Source organism: Pollicipes pollicipes, unplaced genomic scaffold (genome assembly GCF_011947565.3).
Source record: "Pollicipes pollicipes isolate AB1234 unplaced genomic scaffold, Ppol_2.1 Scaffold_5724;HRSCAF=6776_pilon_pilon_pilon, whole genome shotgun sequence".
Classification (NCBI taxonomy): domain Eukaryota; kingdom Metazoa; phylum Arthropoda; class Thecostraca; order Pollicipedomorpha; family Pollicipedidae; genus Pollicipes; species Pollicipes pollicipes.
In genome coordinates, this window is record NW_023596746.1 from 44441584 (window position 1) to 44463898 (window position 22315).

Consider the following 22315-nt stretch of genomic DNA (forward strand, 5'->3'; position numbering starts at 1 on the left):
GTCGTTGGCTGACGTCACTGGTGCACAGCTGTCACCGGCTGACGTCATTGGTGTACCGCTGTCGCCTGTTTCAGCACGATGCGTGAACTGCGTCATCAAAACGTCAACTCCTTCTTGGGTGGCGTCGTTGAACCGAGCTGCTTCAAGATCGTCAGCGACTACTGCACCCGTGGCAGCCTTCCGGTATGCCTAGAGGGGGGGGGGGGAGTACTAGTGTTGATGAATTTCACTCATGGTCACTTGCGGACGCACATAGTTGATGAGAGCGAAGATGGCTGAAGTAGTGTGCTCGTGAAGTGTGGATGGCCGCCAACGAAATGGGATTTTCGTCCCACGAGGAGGAAAGTAACACACGATATGTAACATCAGCTATGCGTAATGATGTTGCGATCTGTAATTTAATGATGAGTTTTTGAACACTGATTCAAGCCGTTTCTCGGGAATATAACAAGTGTTCAATAGCGGTAAGCGTGATAGTTCAATTTTTGTATCTTGCAATATCTAGTGAGTCACGGAAACACTTCTAAAGTTAGCGTGTACAAAAGCGATAAGCTGGCGGGACTATAGCTGAGTAAAGGTATAGCGTACAAGTGGGTATGGGTATGGAAGGTATGGCGGGACCATAACCCCCTCAAGTTACGGCGTTTAGGTCGACACCAGGTCATGTTTTGGACGCCATTAAGGCGGAGTGTCCGTGTCGTAGGCCGCGCTCTCCCACCAATCTCATTGGTGGGGGATTTGGCGTTCCTGGTCACTTCTTTTGGCGACGCTGTAAGTTGTCACGGCATGCGGTCTTTGGGATGGGCGTGCACAGGTTCTTCCTTTTCAAAGCCGGATAAAGTGAGTGCCACTGAGGCTGCGTTCTTTCGGACTATGGCAATAGCCATACTTTGCCAGAGCCAGTCACTCTCTCGTCTGCCGCCCGACGAGGAAATCAGTCTGGCCACAAGACTTTCGACAACATTTTTCATCAATTGGCCACAAACTCGGCCGTTTTTCAAAGGCCATTGGTCGGAGCTGAAACCGCTGAGTGAGACTCGAGCATTTGCTATTATTTCTGCATCCGGCTTCTTAACTGCGGTGCCAGCGGCTATCGCGGGAGGCATAAGGATGGAGGCGGCAAACGTGTTGGTGCGTTTGGCATCCCATACCGGGCTCTTATCGCGGGCAAACGAAAATATGGTCATCCCAGCACGCCTTTTACCGTCTCCCCGGTCGATGCCAAAGGGTTCCAGGATAGATGGGATTGCTGTTGCCGGTAACTCGCGCCTCATCATGTCATTAAGTGTTGTGTGTCCGGGCAGTTGTCCAGCTCTCAAACGACAAATCAGCGCGTGATACCCCTTACGGCCTCTAAGCCGCGTCTGTGTGGTCGACATAAGTCGGTGCCTGCGCGGAGGACAATGGCGAGCCATAGTGTGTTCCGGTCCAGCGGTGTTCAAAGGCTGCCAGGTGGTACGGCGTGGAGCCAAGCACTGCTTTATTGAGTCATGGCGCTCCGTGGCCCAGCTTGGCCGGTTTATTGTCAGTCGGTTGTTGATTGTTAAGAAAATGCTATTGATTTCACCCGGAAATCTAGTTTTCTCGATGCCCTCAGTTGTTTTCAAGAAAATGAACTTGCACAATGTCCATGTCCATGCATCACGAGCACGTTATATAAAGGTCGTGGGGTAGCCATGAGACGTGGCTGAATGCATGGTAAAGTTCAAGCCAGATCTGTCGGGAAGCTTGCAGTTCTCTGTAGGGGCGGCCAAACAAAATCAACAAGTTTTTTTCCTAAGGGGGGGAAAGGAAGGTGCCGTCTTAGATCGATCCATTCCATGGAACGTTTGGCACGTTCGATATAAATGAAAAAAATCATGTTGTTACAAGTTCACTCCCACTTCCACCCATTTCTATCCTCCCGAGAATCCGTTGTATGTTTGAGGGGGCATGGCTTGCATAATTCATGGACGTCCCTTAGATTAGATAAAAGGAACATTCCCAGGCACGTGTCACTCCTGTGCGTTTTGATAACATTTGTTTTGATCATTCTTAGCTAAAAGATTTTGATGCGTTTGTTCTTTGTACCCAGGTCTCTACGTTCTTCAGCTATCGATATTCCGCCACTACGGTACATCTGGATAATTTTGTTTCCATCGTGCTTAGTTCGAAGAGTTCGAGGTCTTTGTACATTGTCCCTAGCTCTCGACGTTCCTGACGATTTTCCTGGCGGGGACTTACTAGCCGCAATCTGTTACAGGATATACTGGAAGGAGACGAGCTGAATCTAGAATATATGTTCATCGCCGAACTTATCCGCGACTTGGTTAAGGTAAGTGGTGCTCGATTTTGCGAGAGGCTTTTGCTGATGACTGTAACCAGTAAAGAGAGAACTGATTTATAATCGAGTTAAATGCGATCAAAATCTTAGAGTTCATGTTAGACGGTGAGGTTCACGTGCATACCGAAATAGTGAAAGTCCAGTTCCCTAAATAATTTTCCCCTCAAGTTTTTAGCCTGACAGGATTTTGTAAGGACATTTTAGTGTCGTAGAATATTGGAACACTGACTGAATGACTGGCTGACCGACCGACCCACTGATCGACCTGCAACGGTATGATACTTCAATACTTTACTATAGTACGGTCATTACTACATTTGGCGCTTCAATGTGCTTGTAGGCCATATAAAAAGCTTTAGTAAGTACCGATTGTTACTTAAAGACCGGCTGCCAAATAGTTGACATAAAAGCGAATTCACATGCCAGAAAACGGGGTATAGATCATCATATCTTAGGTAAATATGACCAGAATCTGCTGTCAACACTTGAATGAAAAACAAACGCCAGTAACGCTCCAAATAGACCTGGCGTCGTCATGCGAATTATGCAAATTCTGTGTTGAGTAGATCGGTTGTTTTGACCATTGCAGGGCATGCTGTACTTGCACACCTCTACGCTGCTCATGCACGGCAATCTCAAATCGTCCAACTGCGTGGTGACCTCCAGATGGGTGCTCAAGGTCACTGACTTTGGCCTGCACGAGCTGCGCACGATGTCAGACCGCGACAGCGAGTGTGATTACCAGTACTACAAGAGTGAGTCCTGCCCCTCCGGTCCGCGGTGTCCCTCAGATGTGTTTGGCTCCAGCTGGTAGCAGTGCTTTCATCTGGCTGCTCGAAGTCGAGGCGCGCAGTTTATGGAGCACCAGTAGAGTGAAATGTTTGATTAAATCGTGAAACCCTATCACATAAAACCCTGAATTCACGGACATGGGATTCTTTTCTGTACAGGTGGGACGTTTTGTTGCCTTTTTCATCAACACGGAAAGGGCTGAAACGATAAGCAGGGCCATTTCATGGACGGCATGGACCGGTCAGCCCACAACCGTGCGCTACGTGCGTGTCGGCGGCGCGCGCACCGCGATTCTAGATGGCCTTGGCCGCCCACGCGCAGCGGCGAGGCCCAGCTTTTCGAGACTTCTGTTTGGATGGCACGTCTCGAGTACCTCTTCGTGCGTCTATGCACCATTTCCGCCGGTGATTCTTATTTCAGTTACCGCGTGCTGCGATTCGAAGTTTTTGTGACCGATGTGCCGTAGGTGTAGTGTAGTGTGCCGTAGGGACACTGATGTAGACGGGTCTGACCTGGAACATTGGAGACGGGAACAGGAACGAAGATCGGAAACGCTGCGGACGAATTTTCTGACAGCCTTTGTGTAGTTGAGTCGGGAGCTAGGGATGGGAGGAGAGAGGGAGGGGGCCGGGCTGGAGGTGGATCAGCAGGGACAAGCCAGTGGGAGAGGGGGAGGGGTCCTGGCTGGAGGTGGATCAGCAGGGACAAGCCAATGGAAGAGGGGGAGGGGGCCGGGCTGGAGGTGGATCAGCAGGGACAAGCCAAGCCCTGACCCAAATATCCATGAAGTGTTTTGTGTTTTTTTTTTGTTGCTTCTTTAATTTTATGTTTTGTTTGTGTACACTGTTTACGTTGTGTGCTATGTGCCGTCAGTTTTACTTCGGAACGGTATTTTTGCATGCTTCTCCGGCACTGGTAAGAAGAGCTTGCGTTGAACGAAGAACGCAGTAACTCATTGCAATGTCAACAAAAAAATTATCAGCAAGCCTGCCATTTTGCTGATAAGGGTTCTTCATGTGGGCGATGTCAGCCTCGAGTGACATTCTCACGTGTCAGGCCTCATAGGAGATCTTTTGATCTCCAATAGTTCACCAGTGGTCGCGAGCTGTTTCTGCATTCATTATAGTTTCAGAAATCCTGGCAATAAAACATCATCGACCAGTTAAATTGCGTAATAACTGCATGTGCACCGGATGTCTTCTCAGATGCGTGGGTTCGGTGTGTTCTATGTTAAACGTTGACTTAAGAACAGTTTAGGTACTTTGACAAGCCGTACGTGGACAACATCGATCAACAGATTAGGTGGTGCTGCTGCTGTTAGTTTATTTACAGCGACTACTGCAGAAATTCTGCACCACATCTTGGTATTTTGGAATTACACAATTTTCCAAAAATGAGTGGAGAAATTGGATGGACAGGTGCTAAAATACTTCTTGATTTTTTGTGTCGCTGATATCATTCTGTCATGTCACAAATTTGTATGTATTTCAACTTATTTCATGCTGTTCGTATACAAAACACTTTGATTCTATGACACAAACAGGTTGTTGATTGATCACGATAGTAGATGCTCGTCGTTGAAACAGATAGAAATCCCATGGCGTACGCTGCCACCTATTCCTTAGGCCGTGGGGCTTATAATGTGATATGGGAACGCAAGCACCAATTTTCCCAACATTCGCGGTTTGTAGCTTTTTTGGGTCACCGTTTTACGTCTGCCGCTTTTGTCATCATGTGCTGATTGCGCTGGGTCAATCTGAAGTGCTCATTAAAATTGTATTCACGAAAGCCTGGGATACACATTACTTGCCCACGGTAGCTTTCTTCCTTTCCGTTTATTTCGTGTGAGCGAATGCAGCGAGGTGAGCGATGAGTGGGGCTATTGTTAGTGGCATTATTGCAGCAGCGGTTTTTATATTTGAAATAAAAACAAACCCAAAATTTTTGGTCGACCTGATTTCTTTAGCCTTTTTGAGCGGACAGTTGGTGCATCCTTGGACTTCAGACTGAACTTCGCACAAGAACTTGCAGAATACGGCACATCCTATGGAAGCCGTGTGGGCGTTGGACGCGGGCGACGTGCCGGGACCGGCGGTGGCCCCAGCCCCGATCCGCCGGGCGCGTCAGGTGGTGGCCTCCGCGGCCCGACAGCGGCCTGGGCCGCCCTCGCACACCTGCTGTCACGATGTCGAGCGACTGCGGCGACTCAGCTGCCGCTGCTGATAGGTCACGACGATAGGTAACACGGTATCGATCTGCATTGGCCCCCCGCCAGGCACGATGGGAGCAAAAAGCTGGTACACCCCAACGTTCGGTATCGCCGGTGAGCCACGTGCCGATTCCGGGCTGTTGTCCCCCTCCTCCCCCCCCCCCTTATTGCCCGACGGAAACGCTTTTTGCAGCGGCTTCAGCGCTTTTTTGTTTGTTCTTGTTTTTTGTAAAAAGTTTGCTTTTTAAGGCATTGGCTGTCCGAAGGCTAACGAATCACTTACGCTGACTAATACGATTTCACTTTACATGTGGTCACGTATACACTGTCATGCTGCACATGTTACATAAATGAGAAATGAGGAATTATGCTGATGCTCTCTTTCAACATAACATATGCTTTGCGTTGCCCGGTTTGTGGCTCGCACCATTTCCAGATTAAATTGAAGCTCACCATCTAAAACGCCTGAAAGGTCCGAGGTTCGGATCTTGAAAACTGCCTTCCATGCAATTCAAATGACACTCTTCGCGCTCAGCAGAACAACACAAGCTCCTGGCATCAGCGCCTCGAGTGATTTACGACAGAAGCACCTCCATGAACCATCCTCGCGTCACGTGCTCGATTTCCAACTGGTTTGCACCAGCTCAGACTGGCTGATTCATGCCACGTGCACCCTTTTAAGCTTCAGCGCCGGCACCAGCTGGATATCCAGTGGTTTTTGCCATTTGGGCCTTGCACGGCACAAGTCCGGCACAAGTTTGCACGGCACAAGTCCGGCACACACGACGGCGGCACGTCTGAGCGGAACGCTCACGGTGTCCGTGAAGGTGTCGTATAATGGGTGGGCAGGGGAGCTGTGACGGAGAAACGATGCCTCCGTGCAACGGCAAATAGCATCAGCCTGTTGGAAGATGACAAATATGGAAGGATCAGGTTAGCCGAGAGTTCCTTCGTCATTCGTGACAGTGGCTGCGGCATACATGAACAATTCGCTCAAGATATTTTTGTGCATAGTTGTTCTTTCCTTTCGGTCAGGAAGGATACCTTTTTAGAGTTGTTCTTTTACCTCATGTTTAGTGTGGCAGACTTGTTGGAATTCATATGTTGTGACATGCGGTCGACATTGTGAAAATAGTGAAAATCATTCGGTTACAAAGCGGGCTCGGTTATGGAAAGGGCTATGATTTGGCTTATGGAATAGACTATGGATAGGCTAAATAGACCTATCCTATAGAAAGGGCTCTGAACACATGAGCCTTGCAGGCCACCCGCCAGAGCCCTTTCTGTAGGATAGGCCTGTTAGGAGTGCGTGTTATTCAATTCTATAGGAGTGTCTATAGGAGTGCTATATATATATATCGAGCCTATAGGAGTGCGTGTTAAGAATTGGTGCCAAACCGGCTGAGCGCCTCGTCAGCGCGCGCGGAGCTGGACTGGGCTGTTCAGATGCACATGCGTGCCATGTGCTGAAAGATCGCAGAGAGTGACTTAGGTCATTAATTATGTTCGTATTAAAGTGCATCTTGTGTGTTATCGAAGTGCGTGTCGCGCGCTGTCTTAGGGCACAAGTTGTCTATGATCCATCAAAAACTTCCTCCCCGGGTAATACGTAGAGCTTAGAGCGTTTTTCAACGATGTTGATGTCATATGCACAGACCTTGGCTTCCCGCTGCCAAGACAGGTTCCTATGCCTCCCTGCTTATAGCAGGCATGACAGGCGTTTCATGGTGCTGATGGCTATCATTATGGCTATGTCCGGCTGAAGTTCGGCGGGACACGACGCCGTCAAACGTGTCCTCTTCTGAGCCACTGAACGCGGCCAACTTACGTCGGACGACCGCGTCGGACGCAGAGCAATGAAAAGGCCAAAATGTTCACTGGTCAGTTACGCATGAGCCATCGCTTCCCTTCGCCACCGCCTGGCGCCGGATCCCCCTCTCGAGCTGACCGCCAAGCATCGTATGGCGAGTGCAGCGGTCCGCCCAGCTCCTGCTGACTCCCCCCCCCCCCCCCGCCAGGTCAGCTGTGGAAGAGTCCGGAACAGCTGCGCTCGCCACCGACAGCGCCGCACCGCTCGCAGGCGGACGACGTGTACGCGTTCGGCATCATCCTGCACGAGATCATGTGCCGCGAGGGTCCGTTCGGCAGCAGCGCGCCGCGCGAGGAGCCCAAACGTGAGCAGGCACCGACCGCCGGGCGCAGAACCCAGGGGGTTAGCTGGAGGACGGACCGTGCCATGCTCACGAGCACCGTCGGCCTCGCATGTCAAAATAGTGTATGGTGGAGGCGCTGCTGCGCTGCAGTCAAGGCATGCTCGGAAATTCCTCTTCATCGTCCTGCTCTGCACACATGGTGTGAGTTTGACCCTCTCCCGACCCTTGACCTACCTCCGCCGAAATGATGAATACGCAAGCTGTTTCCCGCGGCCCATGCTCCACGTCTCGTGTGCGCAGTGCGCCCGCGGCGGAACGCCTCACTCGCCGTGTGCCCGCGGCGGACACCTCACTCTCGTGTGCCCGTGGCGGACGCGTGTATCGCGTGCCCACTGTAGGGACGGGCTCTGAGGCGTCCCTCAGGTGACCGCATTGTCGGCGGGTGACCCCAGTGTCGGCGGGTGACCCTGGTGTCGGCGGGTGACCCTGGTGTCGGCGGGTGACTGCAGTGTCGGCGGCGGGTGATCCCAGTGTCGGTGGGTGACCCCAGTGGCGGCGGGTGACCGTAGTGTCGGCGGGTGACCCTAGTGTCGGCGGGTGACCCTGGTGTCGGCGGGTGATCGCAGTGTCGGCGGCGGGTGATCCCAGTGTCGGTGGGTGACCCCAGTGTCGGCGGGTGACCGTAGTATCGGCGGGTGACCCTGGTGTCGGCGGGTGACCCTGGTGTCGGCGGGTGATCGCAGTGTCGGCGGGTGACCGCAGTGTCGGCGGCGGGTGACCCCAGTGTCGGCGGGTGACCGTAGTGTCGGCGGCGGGTGACCCCAGTGTCGGCGGGTGACCCTGGTGTCGGCTTGTGCTGCAGAGATCGTGGAGCGGGTGCAGGCGGGACCGGGGCCGGGGCCGGACGACCAGCCGTTCCGGCCCTCCATCGGCTGTCTGCGGCCGCCTCCCGACATGCCGGCAGAGTCAGAGAAGGTCAGTTGATGCCGGGTGTCGGACCAGATATCGGTCATGGATGTCTGGAGAGCTGCCGGCTGTCGGGGGCAGGAGGGCTAGGAGAGTTCTCGTCTGGTGGTGGTGGTGGGTGTCATCGGGGTAGATGGAGATTAGGTTCCGCTGAGGGCAGGTTATCTGACCACCATAGCAGAGTGAGGGCCAACGCTCACTTTTGTAAAGCGGCGTCTAATGGTTGCCTAGAGCAGGAGGTACCGCCATCGCCATAATCATTAATGCCTCCTTTCATGAGAAAAAAAGAAAGAATACGTGGGATATGTAGCCATGCAGTTATACGCTGCCATGTCCAGAATCATCGTCTCCATCACCAGCTGTGTCACCTTCTCCGCTCTGGCCCGGCAGCTGGTGGTGGAGTGCATGCAGCAGTGCTGGAACGAGTCTGACCTGGCCAGGCCTACATTTCTGGACGTGAAGAAGATGCTACAGCCCCTCCGCTCCGGACTGTGAGCATGGGCCCAGTGTTCCACTGCCCGATGACACGCCGCCAGGTTATGGCCCGCCGTAACGTCTGGACATTTTGAACTCCCAATTTTTTGCTGTGCATGCCGTGCAGGTTTTGTGCATGCCAGCACTAGACACAGCCAATGGGCCTCTCTTTCCACTCGGAAGTTCTCTCCCGTCCGGACAATGGATATGGCCGCACGTGTCATCTCGGACTTATCACGGTGGGGCTGGCTAATTGGCTGGCTTCGGATCAGCTGTTGAATGACCTCGTGACTCGACTGAGATGCCTGCCTCCTCTGCTCGCCTGCTACTCTCGCCAGCCTGAGAAGTGCCTGCAGTGTTGAGACAGCCTGTTCTCCGTAGCTCTTGGGCCATCTGTGTCATCTATGCGTTGTGAGCTGGTCAGTGGTGCTGAGGCGCTCGTTACTTGTGATCTGGTCAGTGGTGCTGAGGCGCTCGTTACTTGTGATCTGGTCAGTGGTGCTGAGGCGCTCGTTACTTGTGATCTGGTCAGTGGTGCTGAGGCGCTCGTTACTTGTGATCTGGTCAGTGGTGCTGAGGCGCTCGTTACTTGTGATCTGGTCAGTGGTGCTGAGGCGCTCGTTACTTGTGATCTGGTCAGTGGTGCTGAGGCGCTCGTGACTTATGAGCTGTTCAGTAGTACTGAGGCGCTCGTTACGCCAGATCTGTGTGGCGAGCGCTGTCGCTGCTGCTGCTCTGTTATTTGCCATGGATCTGCGCGTGGCCAAAGTCAACAAGAGGTTTCTCAGCGCTCTTCTTTGGGTCATTCGGAGAAAGAAGTAAGCTTTTTGAATGATCAATACGTCAGCTGTTCCCGGCTCAGGTGTAATTCTGTGGGTCGACGGAGCTGACACCACCTCTTCATTAAATGCAGGCATTGCCCTAAGAAGCGTACATCAAGTGTAGGTCAAGTCATGCTACATGATTTGCTGTGTTCATACTTGGTATGCGTTGTCCAGATCTGTTAATCTGGTAAACCAAATGATGGAGAAAATGGAGAAGTATGCGAACAACCTGGAGGATCTGGTGAGGGAGCGCACCCACCTGCTGAATGAAGAGAAGCAAAAGACGGAGGCTCTTCTCTATCGCATGCTGCCACCGTAAGACTTATATAACATCGGAATGTTTTGCTCGGCGTTTTCACTCACTTTAAATCGAGTGTTTTTTGCTAACCTCCACGAGAATCGTTTGCAAAATTCACAGAAAGCACACGATGATACTCACAATTGCTGATTTGTGTTCATCATAGAACGCTTACGTGTTTGATGCAGGTAGATGGGATTGCAACGCACTGGACATTTAAGCTGAGCCGAAGGCGGAAGTGTCATCGAAATTTATGTCATATAGTCCACCGTCAGAGACGGCGCCGCGAGTGGTGAAGGTGAAGCTCTGGGCGGTCAGGTCGCTTGGGCACAGCACGTTCGGAGGCGAAAACTTATAGAACAGCCGCTAGGAGTTGAGCTTGTTTGGGCGCTGGGACGGCAGTCGGTGACCTGCTCCGAGCTGCCAGCAACGTCCGCTCCGCTGAGAGCTGAGCTTGTTTTGGCGCTGGGGCGGCAGTCGGTGATCTGCTTCGAGCTGCCAGCAACGTTCGCCACTTTTAATGACTGGAGTGCGGCGAAAACATCACGTGCGAGCAGTACCGTCCCGCAAGGCCAGAAGTCATGTGTCACATTACAAGTCATAGCACATGATCTTTTTACTCTGTGTATGGCAGAGCGATGTTGTTAGTTTTCTTGTAGCGTGATTATCCACTGGGTATAAAAAGTCTTCCGTGAGGCCGGACGTGTGTGTTTTTACCCGTCTTGGCTGATAGTCGGGGCATTGTGTGCACGCTATTTGTGACTGGTTGTAAAAACACTTCATATCATATCACATCGTTCCACTTTCCGGGCGATAATGTGCCCCTAATATAACTCGCGGTATCTGATTGTTTTGGCCTTGCCGTGCTGGTGCTGTGCCGGCTGACCTGACGATGGTGCTGAACAGGCCCCGTACGCTTTCGATACCGTTCAGTTTTACGGGATACTCCTCCTTTGACTCCCGAGCTCCTGAGCTCTCGAGGTTCCGAGCACCTGAGCTCCCGAGTTTCCGAGCTCCCGAAATCCCGAGCTCCCGAGCTTCCAAGCTCTCGAACTCCCAAGGTCCGGAGTTTTCAAGCTCCCGAACTCCCGAGCTCCCGAGCTCCCGAGCTCCCGAGCTCTCGAGCTCTCGAGTTCCCGAGCTCTCGAGCTCCCGAGTTCTCGAGCTTCCAAGCTCTCAAACTCCCTAGGTCCCGAGTTTTCAAGCTTCCGAACCCCCGAGCTCCCGAGCTCCCGAGCTCCCGAGCTCCCGAGCTCTCGAGCTCCCAAACTCTCGAACTCCCAAGGTCGCGAGCTCCCAAGCTCCGGACTCCGGAGCTCGTCTTTGCCGTGCCCTTCACCCGTCACCGCCGCCGCTGCCGGCCCGGGAGCGTTGCGCCGCTGCCAGGCGGCCGTTCGCCGCGTGACCCCGGCGCCCGGTCTGACGGCGTATGACCCGCCGGCAGGCCGGTGGCGTACAACCTGACCCGGGGTATCCCCGTCCAGCCGGAGACGTTCGACTCAGTCACCATCTACTTCAGCGACATCGTTGGCTTCACACAGATCTCAGCCGACAGCTCGCCGCTACAAGTGGGTCACGCCGGTGTATTCTACCCGCCCCCCTCACCCCCACCCCCTGCACCACCTGTCCGGTAGAGTGCACATGTGTCTCACGAACGGTGGGTTTGTCCCTCCCTCCTAACCCTGTCAAAGCTACTTAGTTCGCAAGTATCCTGCTGTCGGAACCGGGGTGGATGGGGTCTGATCTCCTCCGGCGGAGTTGGAGGCATCCACTCCCAGATGTGACCTCTCCCCCTATCCGGGCTGGTGGTGGCTCACATTTGTCCAGCTGCTGGAGCTGGCGGGCCCCACACGTGACCCACTGCCGGGACTGATCGAGCTTGCGCGTCTCGTCGTGCAGGGGGAGGGGGAGGGGGACGTCCCCGCTATAGGCTCACATATGTGGCGACTGCCGATGGATGAGGCCTCTCCTCTCAGTCGGATTGATGATCTCACGCAAGTGTTTCAGTTCATGTCTCTCTACTTTTTTGTGAACGCACCTGGCAGTGACCTTTCGTGCCTACATCATTGTCGATGGTAGTTTCTGGGTAGACGCGAGTTATAGGCCTTGTTTGTGCTCACTGGAGGCAGGTGGCCGGTGACAGTCACTTTGAGTGTGTGTAAACGGGAGTGTGTGTAAACGGGCCAGCAACATGTGTTCGGGAGTGTGTGTAAGCGGACCAGCAACACGTGTTCGGGAGTGTGTGTTAGCGGACCAGCAAAGGGAGATGATTTAAAGTTCAGATTGCTCTAGCGTTATTCAAAAAAGCCTCACAGAATGGCTGACGTTGAAATTAGGTCATCTTTGTCAAATTGGTCAGCGGCCGTCTTCCACGATTTTGTAAAGATGTGGCCACAGGCCATGCCATCAGTATGGAACAAAATGGAAGGCTGAACTGGGATATCAAACTTCTCGTCGGCATTGTCAAAAATGAGTACTTAAAAATGAGTTTCATAAAGCTCGTTGACTGATGCCGTAAAGGAAGCTGAATGCTGTATGTTTCCGCCTTTGGGCCATCGGTCACCAGCATCTGGGCGGCGAAACTGAAGCTGCTCCTCAGCTTCCCCCTCGCCGGTCCAGGCATGGTCTCAGCTGCCCCCTCGCTGGTCCAGGCATGGCCTCAGCTGCCCTCTCGCCGGTCCAGGCATGGTCACCCAATATTGTCGGGTGTCTGGCTTCACTGCAGTTGGAAACACTCAGATGCTTTTATCTCTCCGGCTTTGGGTAGCTTGAAGTACTCTGGTGTCATGATGCTCTTTGGTGGAAGTCTGATAGATATCGTTGACAGGCTGCTATGAGGTTAGTCATTTCAAAAGCGGACGGATATCGATGATCGATATAAGGTGACACTGCGGCCCGACAAGCCTAGCTGAGACGCCCGAGACGCTCTGAGTGGAAACACGAGCAAGAAAGCCTTATCGACTCAACGTATGAAACAAAGTGGTGCGCACTTACACCCGGTGTGGTCTACGGAGGCGCCGACGCCTGAAGTCCGTCTCCACATGTTGTAACGTGCTCGGTGCCCGCGTTCAAAGCATTATCATACGGTTTGATGATTTGCTCGTGATAGCGCAAAATGGGCCAAGTGAGTATTTTATTAGATTGACATAAAAGATGGCCATGTCAGATCAAAGTAATGATCAGGTGTGTCTCGATTTCCCTCCCTACAACCGACGTGTGAAGCGCGTCGTTGAAGATTATGTTGGCTACCAGCGCTGCGAAATAACTGGAGGACGACACATGAAGCTGGTGCGAGCACAGATCTGGCGAATGCGGGTCGTCCTTGTGATGCGTTTAAGTACAGCTCTTGTGGTCAGCAATGACCTTGTGATGCGTTTAAGCCCAGCTTTTGCGACCAGTAATGACCTTTTCAACGCGATGAAGTAAAAAGACACGTGGAAGGTGAAGTAAGAAGACACGTGGAAGGAGGTAGAAATACGGTAGCACTGTGCTCATCTTGTGTTACCGACTCACTGCGGCTTACACCGCGGGATAACTCCAAGTTCAAGCGTTTACGTCCAAGTGCTTACGTAATCATGGTCTTTGTCCCATTATTGGCTGGACCCGACATTCCGTTTGCCGTTTGTTGGACGCGCGCGCCTCGTTGATCGGATATCTTCGAAACATAGCACTGACGCGTGGAGTTCGCCAAATTGTAAAGAATGTACCTGCTGCGCGGTCTGCAGCGCCATATCAGGGTTTGCCGTGCGCTCTGATGGACCTCCCAAGTACGTTGGCTACAAGGCCTTTTCTTGGCCAAGGGTCACCGCATGCACCCGGTGAGACTGGGGTGACGGGACCGCGGGGTGAAACGGGCTGGTGAGACGGGGGTTACGAGACCGCAGGGTGAAACGGGCCGGTAAGACGGGGCTACGGGACCGCAGGATGAAACAGGCCGGTGAGACGGGGCTACGGGACCGCAGGATGAAACGGGCCGGTAAGACGGGGCTACGGGACCGCAGGGTGAAACGGGCCGGTAAGACGGGGCTACGGGACCGCAGGGTGAAACAGGCCGGTGAAACGGGGGTTACGAGACTGCAGGATGAAACGGGCCGATGAGACGGGGTTACGGGACCGCAGGATGAAATAGGCCGGTGAGACGGGGCTACGGGACCGCAGGGTGAAACGGGCCGGTGAGACGGGGTTACGGGACCGCAGGGTGAAACGGGCCGGTGAGACTGGGTTACGGGACCGCAGGATGAAACGGGCCGGTGAGACGGGGGTTACGAGACCGCACGATGAATCGGGCCGGTGAGACGGGGCTACGGGACCGCAGGATGAAACGGGCGCAGAGGAAGGAAGGGCAGATGAATGCAGGCTGCCCGCGGAATGTTTATGTTTTGCTGAGCTGTGTTTTGATCGAAGGGAAATGTGCCTATGTCTCATCCATTTTATTTGCGATTTCAGGTGGTGGAACTGCTGAACGACCTGTACACCCTGTTTGATGACATCATACAGGGCTATGATGTCTACAAAGTCGAAACAATCGGTGACGCATATATGGTCGTAAGTTGGTCGACCGTTGTGGAACCTTCTGCGTCTTCTGTATCGTTTTAAACTCAGCAATTAATTTTATTTCACAAGTGCCTTTCATCTGGATGCCAACGCGGCATCACATTTGTACACCACGAAATGCTTGTTTTCGCGCAGGTAAGCTAGAAATATGCTGTTTTTTGTTGGTTGCCTGCACTTTTGGTTAAAGTTACATTTTCCCTGCATTTTCCTCCGCGGCTTTCCCTTCATTGTACGCATTGTTATTTTCCTTCGCGGCAGCAGTGTCAGTGGAATTGTACAGGTTTCCTTTCTGAGTAGTGGTAGTAGTAATTGGGACTTTCGGGCGCTTCGACTGCCGGCTGTATGGCATTCATGGTATCCTCTCTGAACTGAATGCAGTCGTGTGTATAATTCTCAGTCGCCATTAGGTCAGTACACTATAAGAGCTATTCCGTTGTTCATTGCATTCGCTAACTTCTTGATTATTAGTGGTGGACGGCGGGAAGTTTTAGATATTTTGGCAAAAAAATAAGGACTCGTGCAAGATTCTGGTCGAAGACTACAGTACGAATCACGTGGCTTCATTAACAATTCATGGGCGAACTGCGCTCTCAGCATAGCCGACGGTTCATTTTTAGGACAGTGCGCCTTAGAAATACGATACAAAACGACAGGTCTTACGATTAACGCTTTAGTGCTACGTTAAACCTTATATATGCGTAACGTTAACCGATGTAGATGTTTAACGTTAAACGCTCTAAACGAGCTTTTTGTCTCGGCGCCTGGCGGATACACGGCATTGGGTCAGCTGATTATAAAGGGTATGCTGTGACATCATTGCGTACTTTGGCAGGCCACCTCGCGCGCGCGGATGAAACTGTTTCCAGAATGAATCTTCTACCATTGTGCTTCGAGAACTTTCACCCACCTGCGTCTTGATCCAGCTCAGTTTTTTATGCAAAACCCCGCACAATCTCTCTATTAACACGCGCTTGGGTGGGGAGGGGTAAATTGACCCCCTAAGGTTCTTCCAGAATGGTTTCTGAACGGCGCCAAATTTTGCATAGCTGTAGACAATTGAATAGCAGATCGTTTGACAAAAAATTGGATGTGATTTGTGAGGTTGCTGACATCTGGCAGGTCAAAGTCAGGCTATGGTCTCAGCGAAGTCCGTTTCTGGAGAATCGTTCAATCTGATGCAACAACGTAGTATTAGGCGAAGCCATACATCTCCGAGATGCTTCCTCAGGTAACAAAAGTATTGAAGGAGCAAATTATGTTGACCTTAGGTCAGGTATGAAGGTCAGACTAAGGTCATAGCCAACCTGTTTTATTACACTATGGCTTGCTACATGGAATATTTTCTGGTGCTCGTTCCAAATTTACTGATAGCAGGAACCGCGTTATACATCTTCCATGGACTTCTTAGAGGTCAGAGTAAGTCATTGACATAAAAGGACCCAGGCCAACGTTTTGTTTTTACAAACATGCTGCTAAGCGTAATCTGTATCGCTTATTCAAATACAAAGTTCAGAGCAGTCTTCCATCATTTTGGTCACCATGACCTTCAAAAGGTCAAAGAAGGTCACTGACCTTAGTGGAGCATGTGATCTTTTGCTTAGGAACAGTTATCTAGGTTGTGGGGACACTTCGGAGACCAATCTGGAATTTGACCTTGTTTGACCTTATTAGAGCCAAAGATTGCAACCTAGGAACCTCAAACTTTGACTTAAGTGAGTTCACGTATAGGTCAATACACCCTGAAAATTTGGTGTCTCTAGCTCTCCTGGTTCCCGAGATCTTAGGGGGGCCAAATTGACCCCCCACCAGAGCAAATGGTATCTAGCAGGCCACCCGGACGCGTGTTAAAAGTGATGTTACACAGTATTATCGGTCTATGATACTGCTTCCAAACACAGATTTTGCTAGGACTGAGCCAAAATTCCTGCTAAAGCTCCGAATGCCTGTTGCCTGTAAAACTCGCAGAAAACGTGTTTATATGTGCTCTACCCGGCTGCGCATTCAGTATCATGTTCAGCAGCTACTGACTCTTTCTTTTGCCGCTAGGTGTCAGGTGTGCCCGAACGCAATGGGATCCGGCATGCGGGCGAAATCGCCTCGATGGCGCTCAGCCTGCTCCAGGCGATCCGCAAGCACACGATCCAGCACCGGCCCAGCGAACAACTCAAGCTGCGCATCGGGGTGCATACCGGTAGGTGGTAGGTGGGGGGGGGGGGGGGAGGGGAGGGACCGGGGGGGGGGGGGGGGGGGCGCTAGAGGCCTGGATGGACTGGGAGCTTCAGGCTGTGAGCCATTGCCCCGACTGGGGCGGAGGTCCCTCAACAGAGTTTGGACCTATATGGGCCCAGTAAGGAGGGCCAAGTTTTGAGGCGGCGATCTATGGCGTGCTGCTCGCTGAACTCCGTTGCACCAGGAGAAGGCAGGCCGGCTGTAATCTTCATCATCCACCCGTCATGGAGGCGGTGTCAACGTCACCAGACAGCATCGTCACATCCAAACTGCATCTTAAACTATTCCGTGCTGTTCTGCGGCCTCTCCGCGCCCCCAGTGATTCCCTGTGACGTAAGGTCCGGCGCCACGCCGCGGACCCCCCCCCCCCCCTACCCTCCCCGCAGGTCAGGTGGTGGCCGGCGTGGTGGGACTCACCATGCCGCGCTACTGTCTGTTCGGCGACACCGTCAACACCGCCTCGCGCATCGAGTCGACCGGCGAGCCGTTGCGCATCCACATATCGGACCGGTGTCACCGCACGCTGGCGCGCCTCGGCGGCTACCGGACGGAGCCGCGCGGCCCCGTACCCATGAAGGGCAAGGGTCTAGTGGAGACGCACTGGCTGCTGGGCGCCGACGCCGGCGCTGTGCAGCGGCGGCGTGTCGACCTGCCGTCGCTGCCACCACTCTTCTCGCGCAGCAGCGTGTGTCACGGCACGGCGGCGCAGTGTGCGTCCACCCTCAGTTTGCCGAGCGAGCGCACCCGCGGCTCGGCGGCGGCGACCTGCGGCGCCCCGAGTCCGGCGCCATCGCGGTCGTCGGAGCGCCCGAACCGGCTGGCCGTGCCGCGCTGCCTCCACCGACCGAACGGACTGCCGCCCATTCGGGAGTCGCGCAGCCTGGAGAACTTCCGGCCGGCGCCGCGGCTGTCGGCGCCGCCGCACCGGCGCGACTCCCGCTCGGTCGGCAACTGTCGCGACCTTGGGCCGCCGCAGGACGCGCCCGGCGAGGTCCAGCCGCTCATACCGAATCCGCGCCTGCTGCAAATGCGGCTGGCGTCCCAGCTGGAGTCGGCCGCGCTGGCTGATGAGGAGGAGGCGGAGGAGACGGAGGGTGAGGAGGCTGGTGGCGGCGGCGGCGAGGCAGCAGGGGAGGAGGCGGTGGTGGTGGTGCCGCTGCCGCCGGCCGCCGCGCCGCCCGCCTGGGACTGCCTCAAGGACTGGTTTCGGCGCTTCTTCAGCCGTCACCGACTCGAGCCGCCCATGCCGCTCAACGGCAAGCTCAAGCACAACGGCTACAGCCTCCACTCGAGCCACGACACGGCCGTGTGATGCGCCGCGGCTGGGCGACCGCGGCGCCGCCGTGTGATAGCCCTGGAGACGGCGGTCGGCAGCGGGGCTGGCGCGACGCTGGCCGGCCCCGCAGCGAGGTCCGGCGCCGGTGTGCGCCCCGTTCGTTTGAGTGCCATGTGGCTGTGGTCCGGCTGGGAGGAGCCCGACCGGCGCGGGCTCCCGCGCCGCGGCGGCAGGGACAACACGCGCCGGGGCCCGCGCGCGCCGGCGGCCCAGCGGGGTGTAGGCAGTTCCATAGTGTTCATGAGGAGGCGGCGGCGAAGCGGCCGCCCAAGTGCACATCTCATCACACACGATATTTGTCACGAAGTTGTTGTTTGATGTATTTACCTGTGCTGCCGTTTGTTGTATTTGCAGCATGTTTATTGTAATTAATATATCATGATCATCCACACCAGTGGCGTGGTGGCCGCGGTGGTGAGTTTGAAAATTCCATGAGGTGATAGCGTGAATGAAATGCAATAAAGTTTCAGGCGCAATATAGTTCAGAGGCTATGTCACACTTGGCACTACGTCACGCGTGAGCAATGCTGGATGGAATTTGGTTTCCAAACGTTAATAGTGTACACACTGAACGTCCATCCGTCCGTTGTGGGGCAGCCTACAGGCTCTACCAGACTGATCAGCTGGTACTTTTCAAGGGATCGCAAACACTGCGAAGCTGGTGCCTAGAACAATCTTTGATCGTCCTCAAAGGTCACAGGCCAGCTGACTTTAGGCACCTACACAGAGCCTCTCGGTCGAACACACTGCAGAGGAACGGTGCGTGGCATGACAGCGTCCAGCTTACATGCATCAAAGCGCCTTGTCAAGTGGGTGATAGCTTCCGACTGCTGCTTAGCATCATCAGCTGGCCGCAGTGAGACCCGGAGTCCCCGTTCCTCACAGTACTGCCGTGGCGACGATGAGGCGCGTCTTTCGTTTCGTGATATTGCTTCTAGGAGCAGCCTGTTTTGTTGGCCGTTCGTAGCTTTTGAGGTTCACTGTAGATTAACAGAACTTGCGGCAGATTCTGCTCTAGACATACACACTGAGGTCCCCTAAGCGGACAGAGCACTGTGGAGACTTTGTGGTCAGCAGTGCAGCAGGCTAATGCTTTGACAGGAAATCGTTTGCAAGGAGACAAAACATGAACGTTTCGAGCGTCCTACGTCGATTCCATTCCTGGTGTCACCGGAATGTCAGTCCATCCCTGGCGTTACCCGGAGGCGTCATTCTTGGGAAAATCGACGGATGGGAATTGAAAATCATGCGGTGGAGCTTGGCCGGTGCGGCATTTTGATGTACGCATTTGAATAGTACATCTTAAAAGACCATGCATCCTTAACATTAAGAGAATATCGGTTGGAATATTGCACTCTACTGTAGCGAGCTGTGTGTGGCAAGAGGTGACGATGATGTGACGCACTGCAGCTGTTAGGTATTTTGCCGTTTTGCTGGGAGTGAGTTCACCGGTCATGTTGCGTTGAAAAATTAGACCGATGAGGCGTAGACTTGGCATCTTGTAAAGAACGCTGCTCCAAACACCGGCCTTGCAGGAAGGTGCTACTTTTGCGCGCTTGCGCGAGGCCAGACGTGCCCACGTGCGCGCGACTGACCAGGAATGCCCTCCAGGGGTGATGAGACGTGACGTCCGTTACCGGCGCTGTGCCGCAGCTATCACCGCCACACACACCTAACGGCCGCAGGCTAACGCCGTCACACACCCAACGGCTGCAGTTAACCCCGCCTCACACCTATCGGACGCAGCTAACGCCGCCACACACACCCAACGGCCGCAGCTAACGCCGCCACACACACTCAACGGCTGCAGCTAACGCCGTCACCCATACCCAACGGCCGCAGCTAATGCCACAACACACACCCAACGGCTGCAGCTAACGCCGCCACACACACCCAACGGCTGCAGCTAACGCCGCCACACACACCCAACGGCCGGAGCTAACGCTGTCACCCATACCCAACGGCCGTAGCTAATTCCGCAACATACACCCAACGGCCGCAGCTAACGCCGTCAACCATACCCAACGGCCGCAGCTAGTGCCGCCACACACACCCAACGGCCGCAGTAAACGCCGTCACCCATACCCAACGGCCGTAGCTAATGCCGCAACATACACCCAACGGCCGCAGCTAACGCCGTCAACCATACCCAACGGCCGCAGCTAGTGCCGCCGCACACACCCAACGGCCGCAGTAAACGCCGTCACACACACCCAACGGCCCCAGCTGATGCCGCCATGTACACCCAACGACCGCGTGAAATGCTCTACGAGCCATGAGAAAACTACAGCAGCAGTCCTGACAACCGCAGCCGCTGAAATGCGACCCTCGGAAGATAACGCGCAACAGACAGCCGGAGCCTGCCTTGACTCGGACGCGGAACATGTGAGCAAACAAAAGTTTGAACCGTGACTGAAGATCGCATTGTGATAGCAAAACCCACATGGCGAAAGAGATTGGGTTGTGTTGGGTGAGTACACCAGGTTTATTCCGGTTTATTTCGATTGGGTCAGGTTATGCTGAATTAGTCAGAACTAGACTGCGTCAGGTTTATAGCGTACTACTCAAGCTCCGTTAACGCTATCAGCACTTGCCTTCAAGTTAATTAGTATTCCGAAGGCGACTTGAAACGACTTCATGTAAAGCTTTTGCCGATTGCAGTTGGGTCAGGTTGGGTGACGTGTTCGTCCGCCCTGTTTCATTTGAAGTCCTTGGCAATCCGAGTCGGGCTTAGGCGCCATGGCAGTAACCAAACACGGCATCGAACTCACGCAATTTAACAGTGGTTAACCCATGACTAGGCATCGGGCTCCCGATACAGGGATTCCGACTCGGGCTCAGGTCCGTGGGTTAAGACACATGCTGGCTGCGTAGAATAGACAGCAATGCTCCTCATACGAGCTCTGTGTTTACAACATACCTGAGTTGTGAGGGAGGCTGGGATCCCGGACCGTCGTCCCGTCGGCCGCGATATTGGGATCCTGGTCCCGGTTGGCCTGAAGGGTGTCTGTCCTGCACATTTTGTGTAACCGCTAAGAAGGCTTTCCTTCACTGTCTGACTGAGCACTGAGATACTAAATACAAGATGAAAGAAGTCGGTTGTAAATAATGTGTCGTAGTAAGATAGACGCCGCTTACCTGTGCCAGCATAAACCGTAAACCTGGCAGACACGTGTATGGAACCGTTCTCAGAACTTAGCATTTTCGCGTGATCTGCCGACTACCCGGCAGTTCCCGTGGTTTGTACGCGTCGCCGGCGGGGAGCCACGGTCAACATTAGCGGCGTAGTACTCCCACGGAGGTATTCTCACGCAGCACCCTGACGATGGGCGTGGGTCCTGCGCTGCACACCAAATCATATAAAAAGTGGATCCGGTATCTGCTTTCACGCGGAGAAGCGGACCAGCCGGCCAAGTGGAGCGCCGCAGGAGCGCAGTTTGGCAGGGCGGCGTCGGTTTCCATGGTCCCCATTCTGGGCGGTGTCATCGGCCGCGATAATGTGAGCGTGCGGCGGCCGTCGCGATGTCGGTGAGAACTAATTGTGGTGGTCAGCGAGAACTTACTGTGGTGGTCAGCGAGGACTTACTGAGGTGATCAGCGAGAACTTACTGTGGTGGTCAGCGAGATCTAACTGTGGTGGTCAGCGAGAGCTGGCTGTGGTGGTCAGCGAGAACTTACTGTGGTGGTCAGCGAGATCTAACTGTGGTGGTCAGCGAGAAGTTACTGTGGTGCTCAGGGAGAACTGGCTGTGGTGGTCAGCGAGAACTGGCTGTGGTGGTCAGCGAGAACTGGCTGTGGTGGTCAGCGAGAACTGGCTGTGGTGGTCAGCGAGAACTGGCTGTGGTGGTCAGCGAGAACTAGCTGTGGTGGTCGATACGATAAGAGAAATGGACGCAAAGTCCATGCGTCAGTGTGATGTTTCGAAGACATCCGACCAGTTTCCCACACGCAAGCACGTATGGACAAACGGCAAACTGGTCACCTGTGGCCAGCTAATGTGGCGAAGACTACGACTGCAAACGTCGCAAACGTTTAAACTTCATTGAAGTAGGTACGTCGCAACAAACAGACCACGGAAAGCGCTCATCACATTTTCATGTACGAACCATGTCTCACAAACTCCGGCACCTGCCGAGGGCGTGCGGCTGCCGTCGAAT

General features: G+C 53.9%; 1 protein-coding gene across 1 annotated transcript in view; it reads left to right on the plus strand.

Moving 5' to 3' along the window:
* LOC119103097 (receptor-type guanylate cyclase Gyc76C-like) overlaps positions 1–18134 on the plus strand; it is a 23827-nt gene extending 5693 nt beyond the window's left edge. The window contains 12 exon segments of the mRNA XM_037226546.1: positions 75–183; positions 2243–2314; positions 2913–3078; positions 7343–7498; positions 8340–8452; positions 8834–8934; positions 9916–10056; positions 11484–11607; positions 14486–14584; positions 16640–16784; positions 17209–17924; positions 18021–18134. Coding sequence (XP_037082441.1) covers positions 75–183; positions 2243–2314; positions 2913–3078; positions 7343–7498; positions 8340–8452; positions 8834–8934; positions 9916–10056; positions 11484–11607; positions 14486–14584; positions 16640–16784; positions 17209–17924; positions 18021–18134 — 2056 coding nt within the window.
* The last annotated feature ends 4181 nt before the right edge of the window (positions 18135–22315 follow it).